The sequence below is a fragment of the Bombina bombina genome, chromosome 12, assembly GCF_027579735.1.
Source record: "Bombina bombina isolate aBomBom1 chromosome 12, aBomBom1.pri, whole genome shotgun sequence".
Lineage (NCBI taxonomy): Eukaryota > Metazoa > Chordata > Amphibia > Anura > Bombinatoridae > Bombina > Bombina bombina.
The window spans coordinates 13512842-13529652 of NC_069510.1; the positions used below are offsets into that span (position 1 = coordinate 13512842).

The following is a 16811-nucleotide window of genomic DNA, read 5'->3' on the forward strand; positions in this document are numbered from 1 at the left end:
CAGATTAGGGGTTAATACTTGAAGTTAGCTGTCGGCGATGTTAGGGAGGGCAGATTAAATTAGGGGTTAATAATATTTATTATAGGGTTATTGAGGCGGGAGTGAGGCGGATTAGGGGTTTATACATTTATTATAGTAGCGGGGAGGTCCGGTCGGCAGATTAGGGGTTAATAATTGAAGTTAGGTGTCGGCGACGTTGTGGGGGGCAGATTAGGAGTTAATAAATATAATATAGGGGTCGGCGGTGTTAGGGGCAGCAGATTAGGGGTTCATAAGTATAATGTAGGTTGCGGCGGTGTACGGAGCGGCAGATTAGGGGTTAATAGTATAATGCAGGGGTCAGCGATAGCGGGGGTGGCAGATTAGGGGTTAATAAGTGTAAGATTAGGGGTGTTTAGACTCGGGGTTCATGTTAGGGTGTTAGGTGCAGACTTAGGAAGTGTTTCCCCATAGGAAACAATGGGGCTGCGTTAGGAGCTGAACGCTGCTTTTTTGCAGGTGTTAGGTTTTTTTTCAGCTCAAACAGCCCAATTGTTTCCTATGGGGGAATCGTGCACGAGCACGTTTTTGAAGCTGGCCGCGTCCGTAAGCACCGCTGGTATTTAGAGTTGCAGTGGCGGTAAATATGCTATACGCTCCCTTTTTGGAGCCTAACGCAGCCCTTCTGTGAACTCTAAATACCAGCGGTATTTAAAAGCTGCGGGAGAAAAAAAGCACGCGTAGCTAACGCACCCCTTTGGCCGCAGAACTCTAAATCTAGCCGTATATTTGTTGTTTGTCTTGACAAACTGATATTTCTGTTATCAATCACCAGAGCTGCGGGAGCCATCTTTATATATCACATAGGCATAAATATGACTGGGTGCATCTCTTTTTACATCATTATTATTTGCTTTATGTTATTATCTCACAGACCGCTGTGTATATGTAAATATGGTTACTTAGACAACGCGTTTCACATACTCGCTCTGCTCGCTTTTCCTCCAGCTCAAATAAATTCTGTTCTGTTTCATTTATCCATTGTCTTCTGCACAGTGTCGCCTCAGTCACCTTATCCCAAATATCCTTTAGCGTCTGCAAGGACAGATATGACAGAAAAAATTACATAAATACTTGATCATGTTTAAAGGAACATCCTTTTTAAAAAAAATATATAGAAAATAGAAGTTACTGCACTAAAATTGCTTTTGTTTTTATTCCTGTGTCACTGTGCATGGTCTGAAATTTTATTTATTTTTAACCTCAAAGCAATCTGTTCCTAAGGATGAGAATTTCTTCTTATCATAGAAATCAAAACTATTTTTACTGTGTTTAATTAGTTCTCCTTAGTATGTCTGCTTTACCCACCGTAGGGTACAAATAACTCAAGGCGGCCAAGGGGTTAATATTTACCTAACGTTGCCGTAGCCTAGGGGAGGCAATTTTACAGAATTTTCTATACTAAAGCAAGCACCTATAAAGCCGGCCAATACGCCAACACGCACACTAGATAAAAACATTCATGTGCACATGTGACACAAAATGTAATTGCTACAACTCTACTGATAATTCTGAAATGGATTGTTGGTGAAAAAGACCAACATTCTAAAGCGTATAGACCTTTTAATTAAAATCTTTTTAGGGACAGTAAAGTCAAAATTAAACTTTTATGATTCAGACAGAGCATGCTATTCTAAACAGCTTTTCAATTTACTTCTATTATATAATTTGCTTTTTTTTCTCTTGTTACCCTTTGTTGAAAAGCATAGTTATTTTGGCTTAGGAGCAGTAATATTGCAAGCTAGCTGCTGATTGGTGGCTACACATATGCCTTTAGTCATTAGCTCACCAGATGTGTTCATCTAGATTCTAGTACTCTATTGCTGCTCCTGGGTCTTACCAGGGAAGCTTTTTAACAAAGGATACAAAGAGAATAAAGCACAGTGGGCCACGACCCGACATACATTTATGCTGCCCCCCCACCCAGTGAACTACCCGCTACCTCTTATTCTGTAGGGGTGAAGCTTTGAGCGTCCCACTGACACCAATGAACCCACTGACCAATGTAAGTACAGAATATAGATAAAGATTGTCTTCCCCACTGAAACACACACACACACATATATATATATATATATATATATATATGCACCTACCCCCTCCCACTGACACCAATGTAAGTACAGAATATAGATAAAGATTGTCTTCCCCACTGAAACACACACACACACACACACACACATATATATATATATATATATATATATATATATATACACACCTACCCCCTCCCACTGACACCAATGTAAGTACAGAATATAGATAAAGATTGTCTTCCCCACTGAAACACACACACACACACATATATATATATATATATATATATATATATATATATATATATATATATATATATATATATCTATATATATATATATGTGATAAAGAGAGGGAAAAAGGGGATAAGGAATATTCAAGAAGGCACAACACTCTGGATGAAGGTCCCTAAATTTGGGAGTAGTGAGAAGGGTTGGTTTAAAAAACCGTGTTATCTGGAATAGAACAACTGGCTAATGTATACACTTGGGATGCCAAATAATTAAAATGATGTAATTCAGAAAAAAGGTGATTATAATTATTATTAAGTATCACTCTTGTGAGCTCATATTTTGTTGGTAGCAAAAGGTATCAAGAATCAATGTATACAATATACACAATGTACTGATTTGAATGTTATTGATAGCGATGTTATAGCCGCATAACTAGTGTAATGCCCGCTGGATAGTGTATGACATAATATGTGCACAAAGACATTTAACAAAAAGCAGCCACCTTAAATGCAGGAGTAATCCAAGTATTAGCAAAAATCACTAAGCCTAATACTTTAAATATTATGATAGCCTGAATATGCCATAAATAATAATAATTGGAAAGGTTGAATATCAATCTGTATCGTAACAAAAATAGCCCTGTAAAAGTTCAAAATACAAGTCCAATATTAGATGAAAGCTTCTATGGCTGTAGATGGATGCAAATAATACAAATTAATTAGGCAAATATAGCGATGAATCCACGTTCCACAACGAGCCCGTTGGGAGTATACTTACACTCCGTTACCTCAATCTCATGAGGTAAGTGCCGCGTAGTGTATAGGTAGTTCTCCTTCCCGGTATCTGCGGTAAAGTGGAGCGGTGTCCTCCTTCGATCCAGAGATCTCTTTTGCACTCTTTCTCGAATTAGGACAGCCCGCTGGAGCCGGTACTAGCAAGCATGCTTCTTCTCTACGGTGTCTGCTGTAGAGGACATATAGAGGTCACCGGGATATCTCGGTAGCAGATATAGTATATACAATGAAAACGAAGATGCAGAGGACATAAAGAGACTATGTCATATGGTATCAGCTTGCTTTTGTTTCAAGCATAGTATCTTCACTGAATAGTTTTGATGCTACTAGCTGGCAGCCATTGCAAGGAGACTCTAAAGCAGTAAAACTACGTTTCCCAGCATCCAAAGAGAAAGCGTACGGGTCCCCGGAAGCAACTTTTTTATGTACCTAGCAGAGACAGCCTGTCTCTGCTAGGTACATAAAAAAGTTGCAATGGCTGCCAGCTAGTAGCATCAAAACTATTCAGTGAAGATACTAGGCTTGAAACAAAAGCAAGCTGATACCGTATGACATAGTCTCTTTATGTCCTCTGCATCTTCGTTTTCATTGTATATACTATATCTGCTACCGAGATATCCCGGTGACCTCTATATGTCCTCTACAGCAGACACCGTAGAGAAGAAGCATGCTTGCTAGTACCGGCTCCAACGGGCTGTCCTAATTCGAGAAAGAGTGCAAAAGAGATCTCTGAATCGAAGGAGGACACCGCTCCACTTTACCGCAGATACCGGGAAGGAGAACTACCTATACACTACGCGGCACTTACCTCATGAGATTGAGGTAACGGAGTGTAAGTATACTCCCAACGGGCTCGTTGTGGAACGTGGATTCATCGCTATATTTGCCTAATTAATTTGTATTATTTGCATCCATCTATAGCCATAGAAGCTTTCATCCAATATTGGACTTGTATTTTGAACTTTTACAGGGCTATTTTTGTTACGATACAGATTGATATTCAACCTTTCCAATTATTATTATTTATGGCATATTCAGGCTATCATAATATTTAAAGTATTAGGCTTAGTGATTTTTGCTAATACTTGGATTACTCCTGCATTTAAGGTGGCTGCTTTTTGTTAAATGTCTTTGTGCACATATTATGTCATACACTATCCAGCGGGCATTACACTAGTTATGCGGCTATAACATCGCTATCAATAACATTCAAATCAGTACATTGTGTATATTGTATACATTGATTCTTGATACCTTTTGCTACCAACAAAATATGAGCTCACAAGAGTGATACTTAATAATAATTATAATCACCTTTTTTCTGAATTACATCATTTTTAATTATTTGGCATCCCAAGTGTATACATTAGCCAGTTGTTCTATTCCAGATAACACGGTTTTTTGAACCAACCCTTCTCACTACTCCCAAATTTAGGGACCTTCATCCAGAGTGTTGCGCCTTCTTGAATATTCCTTATCCCCTTTTTCCCTCTCTTTATCACACATTTTTATCTATCAGGTCAACTGTTCCTGGGGGCACAGTTTTCTCTGGATAGACATTCACAGGCAGCAAGTACACCACTCTTGTTATTCTTTTATATATTTTTAGGGTGTTTTTACAGCGCCACCCCTACACTCATCTTTTTGTTCATATATATATATATATATATATATATACACCTACCCCCTCCCACTGACACCAATGTAAGTACAGAATATAGATATAGATTGTCTTCCCCACTGAAACACACACACATATATATATATATATATATATACACCTACCCCCTCCCACTGACACCAATGTAAGTACAGAATATAGATATAGATTGTCTTCCCCACTGAAACACACACACACACACATATATATATATATATATATATATATATATATATACATACACACATATACCTACCCCATCCCACTGACACCAATGAACCCACTGACCAATGTAAGTACAGTATATAGATATAGATTGTCTTCCCCACTGAAACACACACACACACACACACACACACATACATATTTATATATATATATATATATATATATATATATATATATATATATGCACCTACCCCCTCCCAATGACTGAATCATGAAAGTTTTAGACTTTGCTATCCCTTTAGGCTAATGTTTGTGTCGGTAAGAGCAGCGCTGCATTGGGGTCTTGACAGAGAGACTACAAGCTAAGGCATTGTTCAATCACACTGACGTTTGAGCTTCTAGATGTGCTAAACATTGATAATGTACTTGTTATACTAGGCTAAATTTACTTTATCTTTTTCCCCTCAGACTACTGCTTCACTAATCACTAAGCATAAATAAGCAGCGACACGACTGAGCAGCAAATGGTAGGTTGTAAATAAAATGATACAATGGCTGTCATCTTGATAATAGCATAGGTCATACATATGTATACCTCATCTTGTTTGTATTTGTTCAAAAACCGCTGAGGGCCTCTGAGCTACATCATGTAAATAAGTCTAATATGTTGCTGTATATAGAGTGGTATGTAGTATCATTTGTTATCTAGTGTGTATTTACTACACATACCATATGTTGTTTACATGGTGTCACATTTCCATTAACACAATCTGTGAAAAACACTGTAATCACATGCCTCGCTGTTATGTCTTAGGCTACCCAAACCCAGGGCTAAATATTTTATGCAAGGTGACCATATCACAATAAAAAGATGTGACACTGACACAGCCCTGTCACTGCTAGATAGCTGCAATTAAGGTTTTTTGGATATGTACATTTTACTTGATGTACACATACAGAAGCGAGGTCGTATTTATACTACAAATGTGATGCACACATACAGAAGCGAGGACATATTCATATTACAAATGACACATACCGAAGTGAGGGTTTATTCATACTACAAATGTGATGCACACATACAGAAGCAAGGTCGTATTCCTACTACAAACATGATACACACATACAGAAGCAAGGTCATATTCATACTACAAATGTGATGCACACATACAGAAGTGAGGTTGTATTCATATTACAAATGTGATGCACACATACAGAAGTGAGGTTGTATTCATACTACAAATGTGATGCACACATACAGAAGTGAGGTTGTATTCATATTACAAATGTGATGCACACATACAGAAGTGAGGTTGTATTCATATTACAAATGTGATGCACACATACAGAAGTGAGGTTGTATTCATACTACAAATGTGATGCACACATACAGAAGTGAGGTTGTATTCATATTACAAATGTGATGCACACATACAGAAGTGAGGTTGTATTCATATTACAAATATGATACACACATACAGAAGTGAGGTTGTATTCATATTACAAATGTGATGCACACATACAGAAGTGAGGTTGTATTCATATTACAAATGTGATGCACACATACAGAAGTGAGGTTGTATTCATATTACAAATGTGATGCACACATACAGAAGCAAGGTCATATTCATACTACAAATGTGATGCACACATACAGAAGCGAGGGGGTATTCATACTACAAATGTGATGCACACATACAGAAGCGAGGGGGTATTCATACTACAAGTGTGATGCACACATACAGAAGCGAGGTCATATTCATACTACAAATGTGATGCACACATACAGAAGCAAGGTCATATTCATACTACAAATGTGATGCACACATACAGAAGTGAGGTTGTATTCATATTACAAATATGATACACACATACAGAAGCAAGGTCATATTCATACTACAAATGTGATGCACACATACAGAAGTGAGGTTGTATTCATATTACAAATATGATACACACATACAGAAGCGAGGTCATATTCATACTACAAATGTGATGCACACATACAGAAGCGAAGGGGTATTCATACTTGAAATGTGATGCACACATACAGAAGCAAGGTCATATTCATACTACAAATGTGATGCACACATACAGAAGCAAGGTCGTATTCCTACTACAAACATGATACACACATACAGAAGCAAGGTCATATTCATACTACAAATGTGATGCACACATACAGAAGTGAGGTTGTATTCATATTACAAATGTGATGCACACATACAGAAGTGAGGTTGTATTCATATTACAAATGTGATGCACACATACAGAAGTGAGGTTGTATTCATATTACAAATATGATACACACATACAGAAGTGAGGTTGTATTCATATTACAAATGTGATGCACACATACAGAAGTGAGGTTGTATTCATATTACAAATGTGATGCACACATACAGAAGTGAGGTTGTATTCATATTACAAATATGATACACACATACAGAAGTGAGGTTGTATTCATATTACAAATGTGATGCACACATACAGAAGTGAGGTTGTATTCATATTACAAATGTGATGCACACATACAGAAGTGAGGTTGTATTCATATTACAAATGTGATGCACACATACAGAAGCAAGGTCATATTCATACTACAAATGTGATGCACACATACAGAAGTGAGGTTGTATTCATATTACAAATATGATACACACATACAGAAGCAAGGTCATATTCATACTACAAATGTGATGCACACATACAGAAGTGAGGTTGTATTCATATTACAAATATGATACACACATACAGAAGCGAGGTCATATTCATACTACAAATGTGATGCACACATACAGAAGCGAAGGGGTATTCATACTTGAAATGTGATGCACACATACAGAAGCAAGGTCATATTCATACTACAAATGTGATGCACACATACAGAAGCGAGGGCGTATTCATACTACAAGTGTGATGCACACATACAGAAGCGAGGTCATATTCATACTACAAATGTGATGCACACATACAGAAGCGAGGGCGTATTCATACTACAAATGTGATGCACACATACAGAAGCGAGGGGGTATTCATACTACAAATGTGATGCACACATACAGAAGCGAGGGGGTATTCATACTACAAATGTGATGCACACATACAGAAGCGAGGGGGTATTCATACTACAAATGTGATGCACACATACAGAAGCGAGGGGGTATTCATACTACAAATGTGATGCACACATACAGAAGCGAGGGGGTATTCATACTACAAATGTGATGCACACATACAGAAGCGAGGTCATATTCATACTACAAATGTGATGCACACATACAGAAGCGAGGGGGTATTCATACTACAAAATGTGATGCACACATACAGAAGCGAGGGCGTATTCATACTACAAATGTGATGCACACATACAGAAGCGAGGGGGTATTCATACTACAAATGTGATGCACACATACAGAAGCGAGGGGGTATTCATACTACAAATGTGATGCACACATACAGAAGCGAGGTCATATTCATACTACAAATGTGATGCACACATACAGAAGCGAGGGGGTATTCATACTACAAATGTGATGCACACATACAGAAGCGAGGGCGTATTCATACTACAAATGTGATGCACACATACAGAAGCGAGGGGGTATTCATACTACAAATGTGATGCACACATACAGAAGCGAGGGGGTATTCATACTACAAATGTGATGCACACATACAGAAGCGAGGGGGTATTCATACTACAAATGTGATGCACACATACAGAAGAGAGGGGGTATTCATACTACAAATGTGATGCACACATACAGAAGCGAGGGGGTATTCATACTACAAATGTGATGCACACATACAGAAGCGAGGGGGTATTCATACTACAAATGTGATGCACACATACAGAAGCGAGGGGGTATTCATACTACAAATGTGATGCACACATACAGAAGCGAGGGGGTATTCATACTACAAATGTGATGCACAAATACAGAAGCGAGGGGGGTATTCATACTACAAATGTGATGCACACATACAGAAGCGAGGGGGTATTCATACTACAAATGTGATGCACACATACAGAAGCGAGGGGGTATTCATACTACAAATGTGATGCACACATACAGAAGCGAGGGGGTATTCATACTACAAATGTGATGCACACATACAGAAGCGAGGGGGTATTCATACTACAAATGTGATGCACACATACAGAAGAGAGGTCATATTCACACTGCAAATGTGATGTATTCATACAAAAGTGAGGATGTGTATGTGTGTATATATATATGTGATAAGTAAAGTAAATATATATACAGATTTACTCTATTGTCAAGGATTGTATTGTTGCCGTCTTCGATCTGTTGAAAAAGAAGTTCAATCTCTTCATCTGACTCCGACAGTTTTTGTTGAAGGGATTTTCCAACCTCCAAAACATCTGACTCCATCTCCTGAGCAGAATGAGAACAAAGATACTGTAATTATACATAGAGAATCTGTAGATTCCAGAAAGTTGATAAATTTATTATAATATGTTTTCAAACCCTGCTGATATCGGCTAAATCGTGGTGTAGATCTGATATGGCGACATCATGGCGCTCACGCCGGTTTGCAGATATACGCTGCAGGATCCCGCTGTCTGTCTTCTCAGGAACTGAATAAAAAAGCAGCTGGTGACAAATACACCTGACAATATGTACTATGGGAGGATATACATATTAGTACATATAGTGCTTATAAGCAATACAATGCCTTTATTTTGGCTCTCCCTGGCAATACTTACTTGTGAGAACTTCCTCTCTGAGATGCAAGACAAAACAGACCACTCCCTCATTTATGGAAATATCAAGAGTATATGGCTAGTGCTGTAACCAGCATATATTACATCTAACACCTAAACCCACAAGGTGTAACTTTTAGCACTCTCTGATAAACTTTGTACACTTCCTCATTTAGCCCTATACAAACTGCCTAATCTCTAATCCCTCCTATTGCTGTCTTTGTGATGGACAGAGCTAGGAACCCTCGTTTAACCTGCTGAGCTGTAGAAGGGTGCTTTTGGGGTGCCCTGCTCTAGCTCTTACGTTCTTAGACCAGGTTTTTTTAATTATGGGATTAAGGTCCCCCTGGCTTATCTGTTACCTGACTGACTGCTGGGTACTTTTGGCCTCTGCTGGGTTGTGTCTGTGCCGGTCCTCCTGATGTGCAGTATCTTTTCTTCTGCCACTTGATAGGACTGGGAATTTTGTCTGGGATAAAGCGTTCCTCCTATTCCTCTAATTTGCAGGTATTGAAGATACTTCAGAAGGAATTAGGGACAGTAATTGCCTTAATACCATATTGGCCTTGGATGCCTTGCTTTCCACTTCTCTTTCAGTTGGCAATTGCTCCTCCTTGGATACTTCCTGTTTCACCAGACATGTTGGCCTAGGGTCCTGTTTATCATCCAGATTCCATAATATTTGTCTCCCTGTCATTTATAATCTGCTTCAAGCATGCAAGAAGTCTTAATCTTCTATTTATTACGAGATATGGGATAAATTCAAACTATTTTTTTATGACTCCAACCAAATCTATTTTACCAACTTGAGTCTAGTCCTTGAAACTCTCATGGAAACTCCTTTTGAACCACTGTGAGTGGTTCTTTGTGGTCGTTAACGCTGAAGACAATATTTTTAGTTGCTATTATATCTGCATGACGAATTAACTTCAAGCTTTTGTCAGTTCAGGAGCCATAAATAGCTTTTGATCAGCACATGGTTGTACTATGTACAGTGCTTGAATTTCTCTTGTTAAGTGTATCCAGTCCGCGGATCATCCATTACTTGTGGGATATTCTCCTTCCCAACAGGAAGTTGCAAGAGGATCACCCACAGCAGAGCTGCTATAAAGCTCCTCCCCTAACTGTCATATCCAGTCATTCGACCGAAACAAGACGAGAAAGGAGAAACCATAGGGTGCAGTGGTGACTGTAGTTTAATTAAGATATTATTTTTTCTTCATTCTGGTACAAGGTAAAATATAAACCTTTATATCATTTGGATCTAGTCTGGTGTCTTCATATCTATGTTAAGAGGACTCAACCACTCAGGAAAATTGACAGACTTATTATCATTCCAAGAAGACTAATTCTATAGTTGGGTAGCTCAATCTATCTCCAGGGCTTATCGACAGAGAGCTGGACCTGTTCCTAATGGGCTCATGGCACACTCTACAAGGGCAATGGCTGCTCCACTGGAGATCTGTCAGGAAGCAGTTTGGAAATCCCACAACTTTTTGTCACAATACAAATTGGATGTCAGACACTCTGCGTTAGCTAATCTTGGCCACAAGGTCTAGTCCTCTGTACATACGTAATAAAACTATATTTATTTTTTGCAGTATTTTGCCTTGTTTGATGTTATTTTTCTCCCAACCATAACTTTTTTTGCTAATAGCTATATAATCATCTCAGCTGGTAAGTATTACTAGGGAGGGTCAAAATAACTAGAAAATGTAAATCAAATACAGGAAATTTCTATATCTTGGTCCATATGCCTGAGAAATATTTACCAGATTCCCTCCCTCTTCTTCCTGATGGACGTCACTAGGAGTAGGAGGGGTATAAGGGTAGGCAGTTTTATAGGGATACATAGGAAAGGTCTGTTTCTCTCAGAGAGGGGGTTCTCACTGGTAAGTATTATTCAGGGATATGGGTTATTTCCCTTGTTCAGCTATATCATTTCTCATTTTTATTAGCAATCATTGCTGTGTTATGGGTAATCTCGTCACGTGTGCATTAGTGATCACAAAATGTGTATTGTATTCTGCCTACGGCCTAGTTTTGTTTAGGCTTAATATTAACTGCAGGTTGAGAGTTGTATCAGATCAACCAGACATAGAAGTAAATACTTCCATGTTAATAAATAGAAATGAGTTACAATAACTTTTTAACTATTCAAAAAGGCATATCTAAGTGATAATTGCATTAACATGTTTCTCATCAACCCCTTGATGTTCCATGCCGCCCTAACCACGCTAGGCTTTAGAGCCGTTAGGACGGCATGGAATGTCCTAGCCGTTCTGCTTTACTAAATCAGCTACGGCTTCCTAACTGGGATCGGGGACTTGAGGGCGTGCCGAGCATCATAGACACTCCCCCCAGGCCCGATCCCATCATTGAAATCACGCGATCGATCGCATGTACGATCGCGTGATTTTAATTTTTTACTTATTTGTTTCAATCGGAACTTTGTTCTGATGTAACAAATAAGTACCGGCAGAAAGAGCTTAACAAATAATACTTATTCCAAATCTGTATAAAAACACTTGAATCTTTCAGTACCAGATTTAGCATCCCTGTCTGTTTAGCCATATAAGTGTATACAGTGGCAAGAACAAGTGAACCCTTTAGAAATTACTGCATTTACTTATACATTTTTCTTAAAATCGGGTTTGATTTTCATCTAAGTTACAATAATCAACAAATAAATCTGTTTGAACTAATTACACACAAATTATTGTATTGCTCTCGCACATATTGAATATATCTTTCAAATATTCATAGTATAGTTTGGAAAAGGTATGTAAAACCCTAGGCTAATTAGATTTTGGAAATTGTCAAACCTGGCGTCCCAATAATGTAACAAGATTGGAGGTGTGGGTTCAATCTACTTTGACTTATAAAACGCACTTAAACATATTGAGTTTGCTATTCACAAAATGCTTCTGTTGATGTGAACCATGTCTCGCAAAAAAGAATTCTCAGAAAACCTGCGATCAAGAATTGTTGTGTTGCATAAACCTGGAAAGGGTTACAAAGTTATTTCAAAGAGCTTAGATATTCATCTGTCCACTTTTAGATACATTTTCTATAAAAGAAGATGATTTAGTACTGTGGCTACTCTCCCTAGCAGTGGCAGTCCAGCCAAAATGACTCAAAGGGCCACACCGCACAAGTCTCAATGAGGTAAAAAAAGTAGCCAAGAGTGGCAGCTAAAAACTTGAAGAAATCATTTGAAAAGGGTTAACATCGCTGTACATGAGTCAATTATACGGAAAACATTGAACAAGCACATTGTCTGAGGCAGGACACCACAAAGAAAGCTGCTGATTTCCCAACAAACATTGGTGCACGCCTGAAGTTTGCCTAAAACCACATTGACACTCTACAACATTACTGGGAAAGTTTTGTGGACTAGTAAAACTAAGGTTAAGTTGTTTGGGAAGAACACGCAGCATTATGTATGGTGTAAAAAGGGCACCTCATGCCAACATGAAAGCATCAGCCCAACAGGTAATTACGATGAAGGCAGCATCATGATTTGAGGCTGCTTTGCTCCTTCGAGGCCTGGACTACTTGACATTATCTAGGGTAAAATTAATTCCCAAGTTTATCAAGTTATCCTAGAGGATAAAATCAGGGTGGCTGTGCGCCAGCTGAAGCTGAATAGAAGTTGGACAATGATCCTAAACATTAAAGTAAATCCACTACAGAATGGCTTCACTTACTGTTCACAGTGAATGTTTAATGGGATGTATTAAGATTATAATTGTGTGTTTTTATGTTAAAGAGACAGTAAACACAAAAATGTCATTGTTTAAAAAGATAGATCATTTGTTTATTTACCATTCCGCAGTTTTGCATAACCAACACTGTTATATTAATAAACTAATATCTCTGGGATTACCTTGTGGCTAAGCTTATGCAGACCTCCTTATCTCAGATTTTGTTGACAGACTTGCATTTCAAGCAATCAGTGCTGACTCTTACATAACTCCATGTGCGTGAGCACAATTTTATCTATATGGCACACACAAACTAACACCCTCTAGCTGTGAAAAAATGTAAAATGCATTCAGATAAGAGGCAGCCTTCAATGATCCTACCTAGGTTTAGCGTTTAACTAAGAACACCAAGAGAACAAATCAAAATTGATGATAAAGGTAAATTAGAAAGTGTTTTAAAATTGCATGGCCTATCTGAATCATGAAAGTTTAATTTAGACTTTGTAAAGAAAAAACACGGGGTGTATACTAGGCGCTGCTTACTATTATATCCTCCAATATTTAAGAATTTAAAAAGGTTTCCCTTTACATTGCATGTAATATACAATAGACATATAAAAACTTATGATAAAAAAGTGTAAATACATAAGATTTATAAAGTTATGCTTACAGTGCTAATGTCCATTAAAAGTCCATGTCAAACTTGCAGGTATTTAAATAGCAGATATCTAAAAGTCATAGGCAGCTCCTTAATAAAGTCCCAAACGAACTGGATAAAAAAATCTAAAAAACAAAGAAGAAAGAGCGCCCAAACGCATCTAAGTGCAGACAGTCTGTATAAAATTTATTAACAAATAAAACACACAATAGGACATACACTCACAATTTAAAAATAAGTAGTACGCAATGTATACAATCACCCGGTGGGTCTCTCCTTGCGTCTGGCTCTGGTAGCGTTGCGCGTGACGTCACGGCTATGCAAGGCTGTGTTTGCTTCTAGCCAATCAGATGATGACTTCCGTGATCTCCTTCTCCGCTATTGGCCAGTAGTCGCTGGTAGAGGAAATACTGTCCCAATGTAGCGAATAGTCTCTCTCACACCAAAATTGTGTATCATAGGACCATAGATAGGTATGTAAGTATAAGGTAAAATGTTTATCCTCAGCCCGCTACGTGTATGCACAATGTAAACAAACACGTCAGATTGCGGCCTCACTGGATAAAAGTAACGCAACAATTGTTTAGGGCAGTGTATAAACCCCCTATCTCCACTCGACGTACGTTTCGTTCCGTGCTGGAACTTTTTCAAGAGTCTCTTGAAAAAGTTCCAGCACGGAACGAAACGTACGTCGAGTGGAGATAGGGGGTTTATACACTGCCCTAAACAATTGTTGCGTTACTTTTATCCAGTGAGGCCGCAATCTGACGTGTTTGTTTACATTGTGCATACACGTAGCGGGCTGAGGATAAACATTTTACCTTATACTTACATACCTATCTATGGTCCTATGATACACAATTTTGGTGTGAGAGAGACTATTCGCTACATTGGGACAGTATTTCCTCTACCAGCGACTACTGGCCAATAGCGGAGAAGGAGATCACGGAAGTCATCATCTGATTGGCTAGAAGCAAACACAGCCTTGCATAGCCGTGACGTCACGCGCAACGCTACCAGAGCCAGACGCAAGGAGAGACCCACCGGGTGATTGTATACATTGCGTACTACTTATTTTTAAATTGTGAGTGTATGTCCTATTGTGTGTTTTATTTGTTAATAAATTTTATACAGACTGTCTGCACTTAGATGCGTTTGGGCGCTCTTTCTTCTTTGTTTTTTAGATTAATTTAGACTTTACTGTCGCTTTAAGCACAATGTGTTTGTCTATACTTTGATGAAGATGTAACAACATTAATGACCAATTCATGCAGATAACAAACTAATTCCAAAAGATTTACATACTTTCTCTTGTCACTGTAACATACTTTTCTCTTAACAAAAACATATTTCTTCCTATTGTACCCCATACCCTATAAACAGTTAATGTTCCATTATAGTTACTAAACATTCTGTTTACCAATCACGTCACAAAGACCTCTGACTTCACTGATATCTACATCCTCCTTGCTTTCTTGATTTTTCTTAATTGCGGATCTTGTCCTTTCTCTACAAAACATTTAAAAGTAAAACAATAATAATCAGATAAGGATAAGAAGCACAGTTTCCTTTAATCAATTATTTGTAGAGGGAAGACTGAATGGTTTGAGAGACTGTGTGTAACCAACAAGCACTGACAGTCTGAGAGACTGTGTGTAACCAGCAAGCACTGAACGTCGGAGAGACTGTGTGTAACCAGTAAGCACTGACAGTCTGAGAGACTGTATGTAACCAGCAAGCACTGATTGTGTGAGAGGCTGTGTGTAACCAGCAAGCACTAAGGGTTTGAGAGGCTGTGTGTAACCAGCAAGCACTGATGGTGTGAGAGGCTGTGTGTAACCAGCAAGCACTGATGGTGTGAGAGGCTGTGTGTAACCAGCAAGCACTGAAGGTTTGGGAGACTGTGTGTAACCAGCAAGCACTGAGGGTTTGAGAGGCTGTGTGTAACCAGCAAGCACTTAGGGTTTGGGAGACTGTGTGTTACCAGCAAGCACTGAGGGTTTGAGAGACTGTGTGTAACCAGCAAGCACTGAGGGTTAGGGAGACTGTGTGTTACCAGCAAGCACTAAGGGTTTGAGAGACTGTGTGTAACCAGCAAGCACTAAGGGTTAGGGAGACTGTGTGTTACCAGCAAGCACTAAGGGTTTGAGAGACTGTGTGTAACCAGCAAGCACTGAGGGTTTGGGAGACTGTGTGTTACCAGCAAGCACTGAGGGTTTGAGAGACTGTGTGTAACCAGCAAGCACTAAGGGTTAGGGAGACTGTGTGTTACCAGCAAGCACTAAGGGTTTGAGAGACTGTGTGTAACCAGCAAGCACTGAGGGTTTGAGAGGCTGTGTGTAACCAGCAAGCACTGAGGGTTTGAGAGGCTGTGTGTAACCAGTAAGCACTGAAGGTTTGAGAGGCTGTGTGTAACCAGCAAGCACTGAGGGTTTGAGAGGCTGTGTGTAACCAGTAAGCACTGAAGGTTTGAGAGGCTGTGTGTAACCAGCAAGCACTGAGGGTTTGAGAGACTGTGTGTAACCAGCAAGCACTGAGGGTTTGGGAGACTGTGTGTTACCAGCAAGCACTGAGGGTTTGGGAGACTGTGTGTTACCAGCAAGCACTAAGGGCTTGGGAGACTGTGTGTTACCAGCAAGCACTGAGGGTTTGGGAGACTGTGTGTTACCAGCAAGCACTGAGGGTTTGAGAGACTGTGTGTAACCAGCAAGCACTAAGGGTTTGGGAGACTGTGTGTTACCAGCAAGCACTAAGGGTTTGAGAGACTGTGTGTTACCAGCAAG

The 16811-nt window shown here is 39.0% G+C and overlaps 1 protein-coding gene and 1 long non-coding RNA gene across 2 annotated transcripts in view; one reads left to right on the forward strand and one right to left on the reverse strand.

Moving 5' to 3' along the window:
* The window catches only part of LOC128642758 (uncharacterized), a 341511-nt gene extending 336052 nt beyond the window's left edge, over positions 1-5459 (forward strand). Inside the window, exon 3 of the long non-coding RNA XR_008399702.1 lies at positions 5400-5459. This is a non-coding gene — a long non-coding RNA (uncharacterized LOC128642758). The remainder of the gene's footprint in view (positions 1-5399) is intronic.
* The window catches only part of CCDC180 (coiled-coil domain containing 180), a 289632-nt gene that overhangs the window by 248988 nt on the left and 23833 nt on the right, over positions 1-16811 (reverse strand). Inside the window, exons 5-8 of the mRNA XM_053695554.1 lie at positions 15449-15537; positions 9428-9537; positions 9209-9334; positions 964-1074 (exon numbers count right to left, since the gene is read on the reverse strand). Of these exons, the coding sequence (XP_053551529.1) occupies positions 964-1074; positions 9209-9334; positions 9428-9537; positions 15449-15537 (436 nt within the window). The remainder of the gene's footprint in view (positions 1-963; positions 1075-9208; positions 9335-9427; positions 9538-15448; positions 15538-16811) is intronic.